Source organism: Lucilia cuprina, chromosome 4, assembly GCF_022045245.1.
Source record: "Lucilia cuprina isolate Lc7/37 chromosome 4, ASM2204524v1, whole genome shotgun sequence".
NCBI lineage: Eukaryota > Metazoa > Arthropoda > Insecta > Diptera > Calliphoridae > Lucilia > Lucilia cuprina.
In genome coordinates this window covers 60,101,038-60,119,478 of record NC_060952.1, presented here as the reverse complement: position 1 = coordinate 60,119,478, position 18,441 = coordinate 60,101,038, and the positions used below count along the sequence as shown (strand labels likewise).

Here is an 18,441-nt window from a genome sequence, read left to right as displayed (position 1 = left end):
CGTATCAGGTCTTCACCGATGGCTCTAAATCGAGAGATTGCGTTGGCGGTGGCTTCTATAAGGAAATTTTATTTTGACACATTCTTGGATTATTCCAAAAACAAAATACATGTGTTTGTTGTAGATGTTGTTGTACAACAAGAGATGTCGCTACTTTATTAATTTACCACCTTTTATGAATTCGCCTTGGTATTGTATAATTACTTGGTATGATTACCTTAGTAACCAATAACTTTACTTCACTATAGTAGAAATTATTTCATATTTTTCATTAAAATAAAGCTATTGAAGTTTAAATTCGAGATGATTTCAAGAATTCAATTACTTTATAAACCCATTTTAAGAAATATTTCTGCAAGATGTGGTAAACAAATTGATTTGCAGTTTAGAAATAGCCATGTGTAAGTAAAACATATCGTTATATAAGATGTTGGTAGACGTACCAGACACATCTTGGCTGAAAACTTGGCCAAAATAATTAGAAGTGCTTTTGAGTTAATAGCTTGTTTTGATTTGATTAAATCGTGGTTGCACCTGTCCTCCACAGAAATTTCCTTTGAATTAACTTAATAAACGTATAAATTAAACAAGTATGAATTTATAGTCGGACATTGCCGACCTTATGATACCCTACACCAGTCAGTATGTTAAAATTTTGATTTTTTTAAATAAAGCATTTAATTTGTTTTATTGTGGAATAGTTTTACTTATTGTTGACAAAAAAGAGAGATTTTCTGCAAGAGGGCTCATAGGGCTCATAAATGAATTTACGTCTACTACAAAGTCATTTATGTAGATTTTAATCGTTTTATAAGTAATTATAAGTTAATTTTGACCATCAAGTCATTTTCTGAAGGGGAGTCTGTGTGGGGGCTAGGGTCAAATAAGGCCCGATCACAATAAAAATTGGTATTGTCAATTATTGTTCTATAAAACTAATTTTTGCTGATTTTCGTTGACATTAAAAAACATTTAACGTACTTATGAGCCTAAAGGACCGATTCGGGGGGTACGGTTGTATGGGGGCTAGGAGAAATAATGGACCGATTTCAACCATTTTCAATAGCGATCGTCCTTGAACCAAAAAAAAATTATGTGCCAAATTTCATCAAATTATCTTGAAAATTGCGACCTATAGCGTGCGCACAAGTTTTACATGGACACACAGACAGACAGATGGACAGACGGACATAGCTTCAGCACAAACGCATAATACCCTCCCCACTATAGTGGTGTAGGGTACAATGAGGACCGATCAGTAGAATTCACATGTAATTTGTATAAAATATTTAAACTGTTATGCTTCCAATAAAAATCAATATAATTTGTAAAAAATAAAATATCTACAATATTTTTTGGAAATTGGTCTCAAACTTAGGGCATAAAATTATGTATTTTTCGAGACCCATATCATAAATATCAAAAAAGAAGTGTCTTTTATTTGCAAAACGTAAATTGGTGAAAACAATATTTAGGTTCCGTTAACAGTTTACTAGTTAGAATCTTCCAAACAATTTGCAAATAAAGCAGAGTTTAAGAAGACTTTAACGTTGCAAAAAATAGTATTATCTGCATAGCATATCGTCGCCCGGGGATTTAAGCGCTCTATTTGCCAAAAATGCATTTCGAGTAAATCGAGTAACTTTTCTTAAAAACTGCTCGATAGGATTTTGTGATTTTTATACCCTACACCACAATAGTGGGGAGGATATTATACGTTGTGCTGATGTTTGTAACATACAAAAATATTGGTCCAATACCCACCTTTAAGTATACCAATCGATTCAGAATCATTTTTTGAGTCGATTAAGACATGTCCGCCCCTCCGTCCGCCTGTCCGGCTGGCTGGCTGTCCATGTAAACCTTGTGCGCAAGGTAAATGCCGCAATTTTAAAGATAATTTGATGAAATTTGGACCAAGCATGTCTTTTGGCACAGGGACGAAGCCTATTGAAAATGGTTGAAATCTATCCATTATTTCACCTAGCCCCCATACAACCGTACCTTCCGATTTGAACTTTTTATGCCATAATTACGTCAAATATTCTACTATCTCTCTAAAAATTTGCACAAATAAGTTTTATATAAGTATAAATGACACTGCAGGTTTTCGTAAGGATCGGACCTTATTCCACACTAACCCCCATATAAAACTCCCTCCAAAAAATGTCTTAAAATTGACTTGTAACCATTTGTATCGCAATGAAACTCAACAAAAGTAACTGTTTAAAAATATATCCTTTTCCCAAATTTATTCCCCTTAAATTTTTGACACTAATATTATAAAAACGGACTTGAGTTCCAATAAATTGAATTAGCGATAGACGAATGATTCCAATAATATATATGGAAGGTTTAAATACTGATTCTTGTAACAAAAAATATTATTTTTGGACACCCCAAAGGGTATATTAAATCCCAATAACAAATTTTGGTTTTATCTCTGGGAAAAAGGAGAAAAAATACAAATATGGCCAAAAATCGCAATTTTAATGATATTACATAAAAAGATGGTACAAATGCCCCAAAATTGTGGACCAAATAGTCAAAAATTATATCAATTTGGTTGATATTTACCTCTTAAAACAATTTTTAGCAAAAAAACCATTCGATTCTAATTTTTGTGTTTCGTATAATCTGAATTTTTAAAGTTTTAAAAAGCGTGATATCAAAGCTAAGAACTGTCTAGACAATTTAACAAATTAATTTATTAATTTTGCATACAGAATATGTTATTAAATTTGTTTTTTTCACATTATACATAAATTCGAATACTTATGAGAGGCACTGTATGTATGTGAAATATGGATGTGTGTGCGGAAAAAAAGGTTTTATGGCGACAAACAAATGTTTTTATTTATTTATTTATTTAACAATATTCAATAACCTAGCCTATAGGCCATAAGCGGTTACAAATTTCTACTTCACAATTTATAAATATTTAATAAAAATATTAATGGGTTATTGTAGGAATTTTGTATGGAAACCAGTGTTGCCACCAAAAAATTTAGAAAATACACTTAATCGACTCCTAAATTACACATTAAAAAAAAATTACACATGTCCTTTTTTAATTTTTATTTAAACATAAAAAAACAATGAAATAAAAATAAATCATATTCATATTTTTCTATACGAATATTTAAATAATTATAATTAATGCATTTATAAACAACACATAAAATTAGATAATTAAAATATCTCTATATATACATATATAGTTATAACAGCGATCACTATTTCCAATTCTTTTTGATAATTGATTGACTAGGTTCATAGTTTTCTTTACCGTTTCTTAAAATTCCTTCATTAGTAAAAAAATTTATGCAATTGTTTCAGAAGACATTCTATTTCTTAAATCAGTTTTGCAATTTTTCAAATTACTAAAAATTCTTTCAGCAGAAGCATTTGAAAAGGTAATATTCAAATAAACTGAATTACTTTTTGTAGATTGGGAAACAAACATTCTTCTAAAGAATTTTTTTATTTTAAAACTTTAGGCCAGTATACTTCTCTGGTTCTAGACTTGCATTAAGTTAAAATTTTTCAAAGTCTAATAGAGCATGCTGTAGGAACAATTAAATTTTTTATATTTTAATATTAATGTTAATTGTTTAAGAATTTTATTTATAATGAAAAAATTAAATATTTTTAAATCAAACAATAACAGGAAAAGATGTATTCATATATTTATATAGTTCGTTTGTGTATTTAATGTATCTAATAGGTACTCAAATGATTAACAGTCGATCGTTTAATCGTTACAATTTAATTATTAATTGCTTGAACAAATAAAAATAAATAATTATACATATATAGATCTTTCTATAAAAAGTATTCATACATTAATTTGTAATGGCTTTTGAAAATATTCTCTGTGTACCATTTCAAAAAGAGAGCAACTAAATTAAATTGTTTTTGTTTTATGTATAGTTTGTTTTGTTGCTGAGAATATTTGTATTGCGTGTGTATAAGTGAGAATAACACTTTGCCCGCAAGGGCATGTTTGGCCGCCAATGCTTTAAAACCACCTTTAATTCACTTTTTAACTTTTCACAAATAGCAAAACACAATTTAAAAATGGCGACATAAACAATGTTAAAAATTTTGAAAACAAACTTTGACAACTAATTTAATTTATCTAGTTAAAAAAATAGTCAGCTGTTCAAGTGATGCTACTTTATTAATTTACTTTGGGTGTTAGTGATGCAAGAAAATTTTACGCAATAGATTAGTCAATAAATAAGGCCATTCAATACACTTGTTAATAGACTAATCAATATACAGTAGTGATGCCAAACGGGAATTCCCGAAAATCCGGGATTTGAAAGTACCGAAAACAGGCATTTTTAAAAATGAAATCCCTGGGATTTTCGGGATTTTAAAATCACGAAGTTTAAGTGTTTTCCCGCTAAATTTAAACATTTTAAAATATTAAATAAGAGAATTTTAATAGTTTTTGATTAAAAAATAAGCAGGATCAAAAATTTGAAATATTTCGGCCTATTTTTAAATCAAATTAGATTATTTATTGAGTAATTTTTTAGACTTAAGATGACTATACTAACTTACAAGCTGAAATATCAAAAATAGTAAAAAGCCATAGATACTATCGGATATTTAAAAATAACAAGTAAGAAATTATGTTTTAGTTTTCATTATAAAGCATTTGACTTGATTTGTAACTCGGTTGCGATACATTTAAGCAATTTATTGTTAAAAAATAATTTTCAGAAATATGCTTTATATGGGGGCTTCCCTCAAGCCTCCTGTTTGAGGCGATTCTCATAAAATTTGGAGGATGAATTTACGGTTATATAAAATGTATTTAAGCTGAATTTTACTATGGCACTAGTCTGGACATTAAAGACTTTTTTAAGGGGGGGCTTTGTAAGGGAGCCCACTAAAGTGGTGTAGGGTATAAAAAGTACAATAAATTGATACTATTGGATATGGGTATATCAGAATCTATACTGGCAGTCAACCTTTTACCCTCCCACTAAAGTGGTGTAGGGTATAAAAAGAATAATAAATAGATACTATCAGATATGGGTATATCAGAATCTATACTGACAGTCAACCTTTTAATAAGATGGCGAGTTGATAATTCATTTATTTGGTTAAAATGACACGATATATAACTGGAAATAATATTGCTGATAGCTTGGCAAAAGCTGGAACTACGATGGCTATACGTGATTTTTAGTGAACCTAGCGGTAGGATGTTCAGCTCAAGACGGTTGGTCACATGAGTGGTGTATCTAGGAAGCACTGTATTTAAATAACTATTTTATTATTTTTAGTACTTTGAATTAATTTGTTTTCCAAAAATTTCCCAAAATATTTTTGAAAAAGCATTCTGTATTAGTAAACACATACTCAATGTATTCATATTGAAATATGAAATATAAAATGTTATCCCAAATGCCGGGATTTTTAAAAATCGGTCCCGATTGACATCCCTAATGACAGTCTATTGTCTCTCTATGGACTAGAGGATAGAGTAGTCTATAAACTAGACAAGAGACTAGTCTATAGAATAGACATTAGATTAGTTTATTGTCCAGTCTATAAAATTGTACATATACTAGTCCAAAGAGTACAATAGAAAAGCTTTCGAATAAAAAATAATCCTTCTCTGGTTACATACTATTCCAATAGCCTCTTTCGACTTTTAGTAAAAATTTAACCGAAGTTGGTAGATCTCTGAACTTTCTGTTTAAAGTAAAATTTTAAAATTATTATTTCAATAAGGGGATGTATTTTGAAATTTTACAAAATGGGTCATTTGTGTATAACTGTACTTTTGAAGATCGAATTGTATCAAAAAAGTACAATTGTACCAATTTTGCCAACACCGGTAAAAAAAACTTTTCAAAATTTTTAAGAATATGTAATATTTTTTTTTAATATTTTGCACCTAATTTTCCCCCATTCAAAATTTCCCTTCAAAATTATGTATATCGCATCCTGGCATCTTCTCCACTTCAAGACTCAATACTTATTGCAAGGTCGATTCCCTTCAAAATGATGCATATCGGATCCTGGCATCTTGGACAAATTTTCCAAAATTTCTTCAAGACTCAATACTTATTATTTACAAATTTTTAAAAAATTTTAGAAAATAGTCAAAATTAATTTTGGATGAAAATAACTCAAAATTTTTATTGTGGGGTCGATTCTCATCAAAATGATGTATATCGCATCCTGGCATCTTCTCCACTTTGGCCAAAATTTCCAAAATCCCTTCAAGACACAATACTTATTACTTACAAGTTTTGAAAAAATGTTTAAAAACAGTCAAAATTAATTTGGGATGAAAAGAATATAAAATGATGTACATCGCATCCTGGCATCTTCTCCACTTTGGCCAAATTTTCCAAAATCCCTAAAAGACTCATTACTAATTATGGATAAATTTTCAAATAAATTTAAAAATAGTCAAAATTTATTTTGGATAAAAATAACTTTAAATTTTTATTGAGGCATCCTGGCATCTTCTCCACTCAGGCTAAATTTTCCAAAATCCCTCAATGACTGATTACTAATTATTTATAAATTTTGTAAAAATTTTTTAAAAAAAGTCAAAATTAAATTGGGATTAAAATAACAAAAAAATTTATAGCTTGTTCGATTTCCTTCAAAATTATCTATATTGCGTCCAGACATTTTCTCCAAACTTACTAAATTTTCTTATTATTTAAATATTTTTTAAAAATATTTAATAATAGTCAGAATTAATTTAGGATGGAAATAACCTAAAATTTTTATAAAGGGGTCGATTTCCTTAAAAAAGTATGTATATCGTGTCCAGATTTAGCAGTTTTAGTATCAAATGTTTCCACTAGAGCTTCTTGTCACAAATTTCAGTAATTTTTATATGTCCCAATTTAAAAAATATTTGTAAATATGTCCCATATATTTGAAACGTATATTTAAGTGTAAGACGTTACGTGAAAACATATTTTTGCAAAAATGTTTTGACGAAAGAAAATACGCCAAACATATTTAACTCGGCATATTTATCTTCACTTACTTTAAAAAAATTTTAGTCAAGAGCAATTATTTTAGCGCTTCTTAGAACATAGTGTTGCCAGAAATCAATGGATTACGAATGGCATGTTGCTTTATTTAATATTTTGCACATTTTTTAAGATAATTATTATACCCTACACCACAAAAGAGGGAGGGTATAATGCGTATGTGCTGATGTTTGTAACACCCAAAAATATTGGTCCTAGAATTACTTTCGGAGTCGAGTAGTCATGTCCGTCTGTCTGAGTTCATATAAAACTTGAGCGCACGCTTCAGGTCGCAATTTTCATGAAATGTTAATTTGATGAAATGTGCCAGGTAATTTATTCCCTTTTATCTACTTAATGTATAATAGAGGGAACAAACTCCACAGAATTTTATTATTCAGAATAGGCCTGCATTTAAAAAAATAATCCACATTTTTAACATACTGAGTGGGGTAGGGTCATATGGTCGGCCATGCCCGACTATACACTCATACTTGTTTATATTTTGTAACTTGGACGTTACATGATCAAGTTTTATCTTTCAAGTTTAATTTTTTTACCAATCACACTCACACGTTTTCAAATTAAAACAAAAATGCTCTTAAATTTCTCTTTCCATCTACTGTTTTAATTTTACAATCAATAAATTAATTTTTGATTAATTTGTAATTGTTCTTCTGAAAAAAATTCTCCAGACTTAATTTTTTGCATTGTTTTATTAAAAAATGTATTCAAAATTACAATATTGTGAATAAAATTAATAATTATAGTGGAAATGACATCTTGAAAAGAAAAATTGCCTGCAGCCTACGTCGCAGAATTAGTTTCAAAAATCTTGAATGAAAAACTTTTTAGGTGTAACTGCGGGAAAAACGAGAGGATCAATTTTACATCTACCACAACATGGTGTTACCAGAATTTAACTTCAAATTTTTGGACAGTATATATTAACTAAAGACACTTAGGATATATGTAAATTTTTAACAAGCTTATCCGCGTGACATCACTTAACTTAATTAGAACTTGGCTGTTGAAATTTGTCACCAGGTTTTTTTCCAATTTTGAATTTTTTACAGTTTTTTTGACCAGGCACTGACGCTCCTTAATAAAGTACAAAAACAGTGCTTAGCTGATGTAATTATGCATCATACCATGCATATATATCTTGTTAATGTGTCGTGAGCAGGAGATGGGTACGACAGCTTCCAAAGTTGGAAAACTTGAACGTAAATTTTTTAAAATATCAGTTTTTGGTGTGGCACATTCGCACTCACATAGGAAATAATTTGAATTATTGCGTTAATTGAATTTTTTGTTATTTTGAAATATAAAATCGGAGGAGCATGCCAAAATTTTAAAAACTTTTAAATTTTTTTTTTTTTTTTTTTTTTGCGGTTTTATATTTCAAACAACGACTTATACAAATATAATGAATGAATGAATAGAATAAGTTACAGAAATGTTACTTTTATCTAAACACATTTTGCCAAGGCACATCATGGATGATGCTTAAAATACGTCAAAATTATCACTATTTGAAATTTGTCTACGTGCTGTACAATTTAAAAAATTGTAGGCCTTGTTGGGCTACTTGTTCAAAAAGCATCACTCTATAAATATTTAATTCTTTTAATTTATTGTTTTTAATAACATTCCCTTATAAATCAAGCTCGTAGAACTCATATATTAACTTATTTTCTTAAGTTTTACTAATTCGCGATTTTGTTAAAAACTATAACCAACAACTTAAAAAAAATACTGACAAGAAATTTCTTATTATTTCTTATTTTAATATAAATCGTACGGTATTTATTTAATGATCTGAATTTGAAATACTTTCACAAATATATGCAATTTCCTTCAAATATAACATTTTTAAATATTTTTGATCTTTTTAACTTTTGAAATTAAAAAAAAAGAAAGAGAAAGAAAGATATTAATTTAATAAGTGTACATTTTGTATGGTTTACTATTTTGGTTTTTAATAATTTAAAAACTAAATTACATATGTATATGAATATAAATGCAAACTATTTACTAATTTAAAATGTAAAATCATCAACAAGATGTGGTTTTTCTAAATACAAATGTATATCACATTGTCCTTCAAACTCATTTTTATCGGGCCAATAGTTGTTATTAAATTCATTATTTAATTTATCAAAAAACTCTCGATCACTGTCTTTAACACTCTTATAAGAAACTTCAGAAATGAGATCATCTTCTTGGGGCAGCCGTTGATCGTCATCAATTATTTTATCCAAAAAAGAATCATCATATAAATTCATTTCGGACCAAATTTGTTGATCGCCTAAAAATAAATTGAAATTTTGAGTTAAAAATAATCGTTAAAAATTTGTTTATTATTTTCAGGGTGGACTTGGTTAATATTATGGCTACTTAGTCTAGGAAAATAAGGATGGGGTTTGATGTAAAATTTTAAATAGCATCAATACATAAGATGTAATAAATATACAGCGGGCGTCAAAAAGAAGTGTTGGAGTTTGTAATGTAGCATTGAAAATAGAAACGGTACACAGTATTACACTGGGGACATAAGCTGAGATTTCTTAAACTGCGTTATGTATTTATTTTTAAAAATTTGAATTGTAAATGGTATTCCCAATATCAAAATTTACTGCTTCCTCGGTTCTTTATGTTAAGGTGTGTTTTTTTCAACTCTTGGTTGACCATATGATCTCTGACGGCTGAATTGGAGCCACGACTTTCAAATTTTCTTTTATAAAAAGTTAGAAAAGTGAAAGAAATTGCTTACTAATTGAAATTGCATTACTAAATTATTTGAAAAGATTTCGAGCCGAAAAAGTTTTGAATCCGCTTATTGATTTTATTTAATTACCGTTAATACTTTTATTTTATGAAAAAAATTACAAAGAATATTCTTTCTGTTGTTTTAATATGATAAGGTGCATTTCATCTGAACTTACGTTACAGTAAACTAACTACAATTCAAACTGAATTTTAAATTTTGTTGGTATTATTTCACAAGTCCATCTATATACTTTGATATTTAAGACCCTTTTTAACCACCAAGAACAGATCGAATTGCAAATTAGCGAAATATTGCTCGAAATTTGGCCCAAATTGGTGGATTGTCCTAATTTATAAGGGGGTTCACAACTTTTTTTCTCAAAATCTTCTCAAAAACTAATTTTTTAGATAATTTAAACATTAGAAGACATTTCTTTTAATATCTGAAATTTGTATTTAAGTAAACTTGAAAGTCGGGCCTCTGATTCAGCTTTCAGGACCCATATGATCAATCAAGCTTCAAAAAAAAACAAATGTTAACATAAAAATTAAAGTAAAAAGTATACTTTTATATAAAGAATTTCATTGTAATACTGTGAATCGTTTCTATTATTTTTTCCAATGCCAAATTTTTTAAATACCAATAAAATACGATGAAGCAAAAAAAAACTTACAAACTCAATTCATCATAGGAAAGTAGACCTAAATAAATACCTTTTATTTAACATGCAAATCATCAAATTATAATAGGTTCTTTTTGAGAAAAATAAAGAATTCTACAATCTATAACTAAAAAAAATATGCATTTATGTGTAGTAGAATTAAAATTATGAAGTTTTAATTTATTTATGCATATATTCCAATGCTTTACCATTTTGCATTAAATGCCATGGTTGTATTTTTCAAACGGCTTACAGATTTTGCTACAAACCTTATTAATAACAACCTAAAAGAATAAAATTTTATTAATTTTAATTAGAGGGAAGGGTGTTCTTCACAAGTTATGCTATACGCACAATTGGGTCGAACGACGAATTTTTCGAAACGAATTTTCGTCGTCAGATATAGAACACACTAAATTATATGAAAATATGCACAATCAATGCGTATGACGAAATTCGTCGTCCGAACTGTGCGGTAGCCCGAATTTTCTGAAATTTGGCAGTTGTGATTACAGCTAATGACAATATTCGAAATTATATTCGAAAATTCGAAGTTATGTTCGAATAATTTTTTATGCTCTTAAAATAATCTCTGGGTCATAAAAACTAAAAACAAAATTTTCGAAAATTCCAACTTAGGTTCGAAAAAATTTTAAAACCATTAAAACCAGTACTGGTGGCTCAAATTGTCTGAAATTTGTCAGTTTGGAGTACACTCGATGACACTACAATGGTATGTTGGAATATTTAAAATTAAGTTCGAAAATTCGAAGTAATGTTCGAAAAATTTTTGAAGCTGTTAAATAAATCTCAAAATTGGGGATATTCACAAAAATATAATTTTAGTTCTTTTCGAGGCCAATTTCTTACATTTTCTAATTTCGAATAAATTTTAAAGCTTTTAAAATTATCTCAAAATCATGAAGATTCACAAAAATATCATTTTATACACATGAAATTCATTTTCGAAATATATAGGTCAGCGTTACCGTCGCGTGACTAAAGTCGCAATTTGACCCTTTTTCACGTGCCTTGGCTGTTACCCCTGTTAAAATGAACTAAATTTGCGCTTCTAGCCACTTTTTATCAGTTTTTGAATGAAACACATTTTGATTTTAAAAAAACACACCACCAAAAAGATTGGGATTCTTTTTGTCATTCCGTTTGTAACACATCGAAATATAGGTCATAGATACACAAAAGTATATTATATCTGAATCTTTTTTGATTTCAAATACGATCTAGCCATGTCCGTCTGTTTGTTGAAAGGATGATAGAGACCGAAGGAAAGGACTTAGACTGTTCATTCCCCGACAGCCGGTTCTACGTACCGGAATGAACCGAAATTTTTCGGCCAAGGGCTGTCAACCTCAGCAACAACTACACATTTTTACCAACGGAGCAGCATCTTCCGGCATTGCTGCTCCGTATCCTATTGGTCCGTGCCGGAATCGAATTAAATCCCGGACCATGGTTCTGTACAGTTTGCCAGAACCGGTTGCACCATATGTCCACCCAATTAAGGTGCAACACTTGTTTGGGCTGGTGTCACCTCAGAAACTGCTCTGGACTAAATCATCATCGGGAGTGGTCGGAGACTTTTGTCGCCCCATGCTGCCAACAACAGCGACGAAATTCATTGGCAGCATCGACATCGTCATCGTCGTCATCTTACGCCACAGATCGGGGGAAACTGACCTAGAGCTCTATAATGTCTACATTCCGCCAGTAGCCAGTTGTCCATCAGGCTACCGTCCCGACATTAGGACATTATTAGACGGCGATATGCGTCTAGTCATTGGGGACTTTAACGCGCATCATCAGCTCTGGCACTCTAGTCTAGGGGAAGACCAGAGAGGCGCGTCACTGGCGGATCAAATTGATGAATCCACCTTCTGCACAATAAATGATGATGCCCCCACACGGATTATGGGTAACTGCGCCAGCTCTCCAGACATCACAATAGCGAGCTCTGGTCTGATAAACTACGCAACGTGGAGAGCAGTAGTTTCTCTAGCCTCAGACCACTTACCCATAATCATTTGTCTGGATCGACCCAATGACTTTATCGTCTCTGAACGCCGTCTCTACATAAACCAAAAGAAAGCAGACTGGCCCGGCTTCAGAGAATTCACTGATCGCATCTTCAATGATCTTCCAGCTCCTAGCAACGTACACCAAGCAGAGAGCAAGTTCCGCGAAACCATCATCGCAGCAGTAGCCCGCTTTATTCCTGCTGGTCGACTATCCTTAGTACGACCGCACTTCCCAGCAGAGGCAGCGAGACTAGCAGATGAGCGCGATGACCTCCGAATTATCAACCCCGACGACCCACGTATTGTCCACGTACTGATATCAGCAGGTTGGTAAATGAGGACAAGCGGAATAAATGGTTAGATCATTTGAAGAACTGCAACTTGAGCTCAGGTGTTAGTAAGTTGTGGTCTACGGTTCGGTCTCTCTCCAACCCGACGAAGAAGGATGACAGGGTCGCGATTAAGTTTGCAGATACCACAATTTCCGACCCTGAACGGTGCTCGCGTGCATTTTGCCGACATTTTATTGTGCACCCAGAGAGAGATAAGGCGAAACGAAGTGTTGTTCGCAAACTTCACAACCTTCCAGTCTCGAACATTCCACAACCTTTCACCCCGTCTGAAGTGGCAGTGGCCATCAACGCAGCCAAACCATCTAAGGCGATTGGCCCCGACGGCATATCTGATGCTGAAACACCTTGGCGAACGGGGAGTCGAGTACTTGACAATGGTTTTTAACCTGTCAATGAGCAGCCTGATAATACCCGATGCCTGGAAAAAGGGTACAGTCATTCCGATACTGAAACCAGGGAAGAACGCTACAGAGGGTCAATCCTACAGGCCGATTTCCCTCCTGTCACCAGTCGCGAAGACTCTTGAGGCGCTCTCCTCCCCCTGCTGTCCTCCCATCTTACAGCAGCTCGCCACCAGCATGGATTCCGTAAGATGCACAGCACCACCTCAGCATTAACTGCCATAACCACTCAGATCTCACAAGGCTTAAACCAGCAGAGGCCTTGTGAAAGGACAATCCTAGTGGCGCTAGATTTATCGAAAGCCTTCGATACAGTCAGCCATGCCACACTCTTCCAGGACATCCTGCAGTCCACCATGCCCAACAACTTGAAGAGATGGATTGTAAATTATATGAGTGGCCGTCAGTCGTTCGTTGAGTTTAAAGACAAATGTTCCAAAACCCGTAGAGTTAAACAGGGAGTACCACAGGGCGGTGTCTTATCCCCCCTATTGTTTAATTTCTACCTCTCTAAACTCCCCACACCTCCACAAGGTGTGGAAGTGATATCATATGCGGACGACTGTACCATTATGGCGACGGGCCAAAACGTTGATGAGCTATGCGATCGAGTGAATGGTTATCTCGGAGAAATACACAACTTCTTCACTGGACGTAACCTGAAACTATCACCAGCGAAATCTTCAGCTACACTTTTCACCACCTGGACGAAGGAGGTAAACTTGAACTTAGGCGTCGTAGTCGATGGAAACCAAATTCGGACTGTGAACCATCCAAAGATTTTGGGGTCACCTTTGACAGCCTGTTCACAAATTCGCACAAATTGCGAAGTAGAAACAAGGTCCTCAAAGCGCTAGCCGGCAGCACCTGGGGAATGGACAAAGAAACCTTGTTGGCTACCTATAAAACTATTGGCCGGTCAGTGGTCAATTATGCTGCTCCAGTGTGGTCTCCATCGCTGAGTGATACCCTGTGGAGAAATATTCAAAGCTGCCAAAATGCCACCCTAAGGACTGTAACGGGCTGTTGGATGCTCCCCCGAGGCATGTCAGGAAGGAACTTCGTGTATACGAAGAGAGCATACGAAGTTATGTTCAGGATCCCTTAAATCGGACTTCGTATACAGCAGCTTTGAACGACATCCATAGAGACGCCATCAATACCGCGGTTTCAGGTTACCGCATGAATGTCGTTCTTGGAGGTCGCCCATAGCAGAAATAGAGAAGAACTGCGATCGGGAAGGAGCAACAGGCTCAACGCCTACTGGTCCCGCATAGGCCGTGCCGTCCCCAATATATGCCCATCTTGTGGACAGGACATAGGCAAATTACTTAATTAATTCACTGTACATAGAAATTTATTTTCCCTTTGAAACACTTAAGCAAAAATTGATCGCCCTTTTCAAATATATGCGATTTTTTGAAATTTGTTGAAAGCCGGTTGTTAAAAAAGTGATTCACATACATACATGTAAATGGTACATATATGTACATATTTTTATATTATTGAAATTTGTTGAAAGCCGGTTGTTAAAAAAAGTGATTCACATACATACATGTAAATGGTACATATATGTACATATTTTTATATTCAAAAATAACGAAACAAGAAATAAGAAAATTTTTAAATAATCAAATTAAACTCAAACTAATAGTGGTAATTTTGTATCAAGTGTGTAAAAGTTACGTTGTTTTTTAGGTCTAGTTAAATAATAATTTATTTTAGGGATGACTGGAAGAAATGACTTCAGATTCCAATCTGATTGGCTAAATAAATCTGAAATGATTGTCATATGCTTTAGGTATTCTATTTTCTTTTAATGTCCTTTTTCAATCAGAAAAGCCAATTTTATATAAAATGAAAAGTGAAGTTTTTAATATATTTCAAATATATTGTTAATCCAAAAGTTGCTCAGTCTTTTGAACCAAAGACATTATCCCTATTTTAAAAAAGATTTAAGTCATTCGACACAGATTTACAACAACTTGATAATGAATGGCGACAGCATGTGTAGGAACTTAACTCGTTCTTAAAACACTTTAGTTTTACAATTTTATTATTATACAAAAAACTTTTCCTGTTATTGTTTGATTTAAAAATATTTAATTTTTTCATTATAAATAAAATTCTTAAACAATTAACATTAATATTAAAATATAAAAAATTTAATTGTTCCTACATCTATTGGCGATCCTGCCTAACGAATAATTGTTTTTATATAATATTGCGGAACTAAATAACCATACATATTTGGTGTTTATAAACTATAAAATCAAATATATGTATATATATTAGCAAATCATTTTTAAACAATTAATGGATAACAAATTGCTATAATCTCTGGTGATAGTTTCAGGTTACGTCCAGTGAAGAAGTTGTGTATTTCTCCGAGATAACCATTCACTCGATCGCATAGCTCATCAACGTTTTGGCCCGTCGCCATAATGGTACAGTCGTCCGCATATGATATCACTTCCACACCTTGTGGAGGTGTGGGGAGTTTAGAGAGGTAGAAATTAAACAATAGGGGGATAAGACACCGCCCTGTGGTACTCCCTGTTTAACTCTACGGGTTTTGGAACGTTTGTCTCTAAACTCAACGAACGACTGACGGCCACTCAGATAATTTACAATCCATCTCTTCAAGTTGTTGGGCATGGTGGACTGCAGGATGTCCTGGAAGAGTGTTGCATGGCTGACTGTATCGAAGGCTTTCGATAAATCTAGCGCCACTAGGATTGTCCTTTCACAAGGCCTCTGCTGGTTTAAGCCTTGTGAGATCTGAGTGGTTATGGCGGTTAATGCTGAGGTGGTGCTGTGCATCTTACGGAATCCATGCTGGTGGCGAGCTGCTGTAAGATGGCAGGACAGCAGGGGGAGGAGGAGCGCCTCAAGAGTCTTCGCGACTGGTGACATGAGAGAAATCGGCCTGTAGGATTGACCCTCTGTCGCGTTCTTCCCTGGTTTCAGTATCGGGATGACTCTACCCTTTTTCCAGGCATCGGGTATTATCAGGCTGCTCATTGACAGGTTAAAAACCATTGTCAAGTACTCGACTCCCCATTCGCCAAGGTGTTTCAGCATCAGCATGGATATGCCGTCGGGGCCAATCGCCTTAGATGGTTTGGCTGCGTTGATGGCCACTGCCACTTCAGACGGGGTGAAAGGTTGTGGAATGTTCGAGACTGGAAGGTTGTGAAGTTTGCGAACAACACTTCGTTTCGCCTTATCTCTCTCTGGGTGCTCAATAAAAAGTCAGCAAAACGCACGCGAGCACCGTTCAGGGTCGGAAATTGTGGTATCTGCAAACTTAATCGCGACCCTGTCATCCGTCTTCGTCGGGTTGGAGAGAGACCGAACCGTAGACCACAACTTACTAACACCTGAGCTCAAGTTGCAGTTCTTCAAATGATCTAACCATTTATTCCGCTTGTCCTCATTTACCAACCTGCTGATATCATGATTCAGCTGGACAATACGTGGGTCGTCGGGGTTGATAATTCGGAGGTCATCGCGCTCATCTGCTAGTCTCGCTGCCTCTGCTGGGAAGTGCGGTCGCACTAAGGATAGTCGACCAGCAGGAATAAAGCGGGCTACTGCTGCGATGATGGTTTCGCGGAACTTGCTCTCTGCTTGGTGTACGTTGCTAGGAGCTGGAAGATCATTGAAGATGCGATCAGTGAATTCTCTGAAGCCGGGCCAGTCTGCTTTCTTTTGGTTTATGTAGAGACGGCGTTCAGAGACGATAAAGTCATTGGGTCGATCCAGACAAATGATTATGGGTAAGTAGTCTGAGGCTAGAGAAACAACTGCTCTCCACGTTGCGTAGTTTATCAGACCAGAGCTCGCTATTGTGATGTCTGCTTTCTTTTGGTTTATGTAGAGACGGCGTTCAGAGACGATAAAGTCATTGGGTCGATCCAGACAAATGATTATGGGTAAGTGGTCTGAGGCTAGAGAAACTACTGCTCTCCACGTTGCGTAGTTTATCAGACCAGAGCTCGCTATTGTGATGTCTGGAGAGCTGGCGCAGTTACCCATAATCCGTGTGGGGCATCATAATTTATTGTGCAGAAGGTGGATTCATCAATTTGGATGCGCGTTAAAGTCCCCAAGGACTAGACGCATATCGCCGTCTAATAATGTCCTAATGTCGGGACGGTAGCCTGATGGACAACTGGCTACTGGCGGAATGTAGACATAGAACTCTAGGTCGGTTTCCCCCGATCTGACTGCAATACCTTGGACTTCAAGGTATTGGTCCCTAGCGTTGAGATCAAGGGAAAGAGGTCTATACTGCACTGTGTTATGAATTATAAATGCAATGCCCCCACCGTTGCTTCTGGTGCGGTCTTTTCGGAGAACGTTGTAACCGTTACAACTGTGCAGACTGGAATTACTCGTCAGTTTTGTCTCATGGACCGTAGCGACCACGATGTTGTTTAGCTGCATAAATCTGGTTATCTCGGGTAATTTACTCTGGAGGCCATTGCAGTTAAACTGCAATATGGATATCACCCCAGGTCTCTGGACCGCAATCGATGGAGTCAGCGGCGAGGGTTGTTGTTGCTGCTGAAGATGTTGTCTTTGCTGCGGTTGTTGTGATTGCGATGGGGAGGGTAGAGGTGTGGCGTAAGATGACGACGATGACGATGTCGATGCTGCCAATGAATTTCGTCGCTGTTGTTGGCAGCATGGGACGACAAAAGTCTCCGACCACTCCCGATGATGATTTAGTCCAGAGCAGTTTCTGAGGTGACACCAGCCCAAACAAGTGTTGCACCTTAATTGGGTGGACATATGGTGCAACCAGTTCTGGCAAACTGTACAGAACCATGGTCCGGGATTTAGTTCGATTCCGGCACGGACCAATAGGATACGGAGCAGCAATGCCGGAAGATGTTGCTCCGTTGGTAAAAATGTGTAGTTGTTGCTGAGGTTGACAGCCCTTGGCCGAAAAATTTCGGGTCATTCCGGTACGTAGAACCGGCTGTCGGGGAATGGGTCAATAAAGTATTTTGCTTTTTTAGGTTTTTTGTTCATTTTTTTTAATATTGCTATAATATTATTTTTTAATATTTAATATTTTTATTACTCCTATATATTAGAATCACATTTTTTAGATATTTTCATTTATGTTTGAAAATAGGTTTTAATTTGCCATACGCTTTTTGACTTCAAAACATCTATTTTTA

At 34.4% G+C, this 18,441-nt stretch overlaps 1 protein-coding gene across 1 annotated transcript in view; it reads left to right on the top strand.

Annotated features, from left to right (window-relative positions):
- Window positions 1-220: 220 nt before the first annotated feature.
- The window catches only part of LOC111687299 (NADH dehydrogenase [ubiquinone] 1 beta subcomplex subunit 2, mitochondrial-like), a 65,575-nt gene continuing 47,354 nt past the window's right edge, over window positions 221-18,441 (top strand). Inside the window, exon 1 of the mRNA XM_046948986.1 lies at window positions 221-401. Coding sequence (XP_046804942.1) covers window positions 304-401 — 98 coding nt within the window. The 5' untranslated portion in view covers window positions 221-303. The remainder of the gene's footprint in view (window positions 402-18,441) is intronic.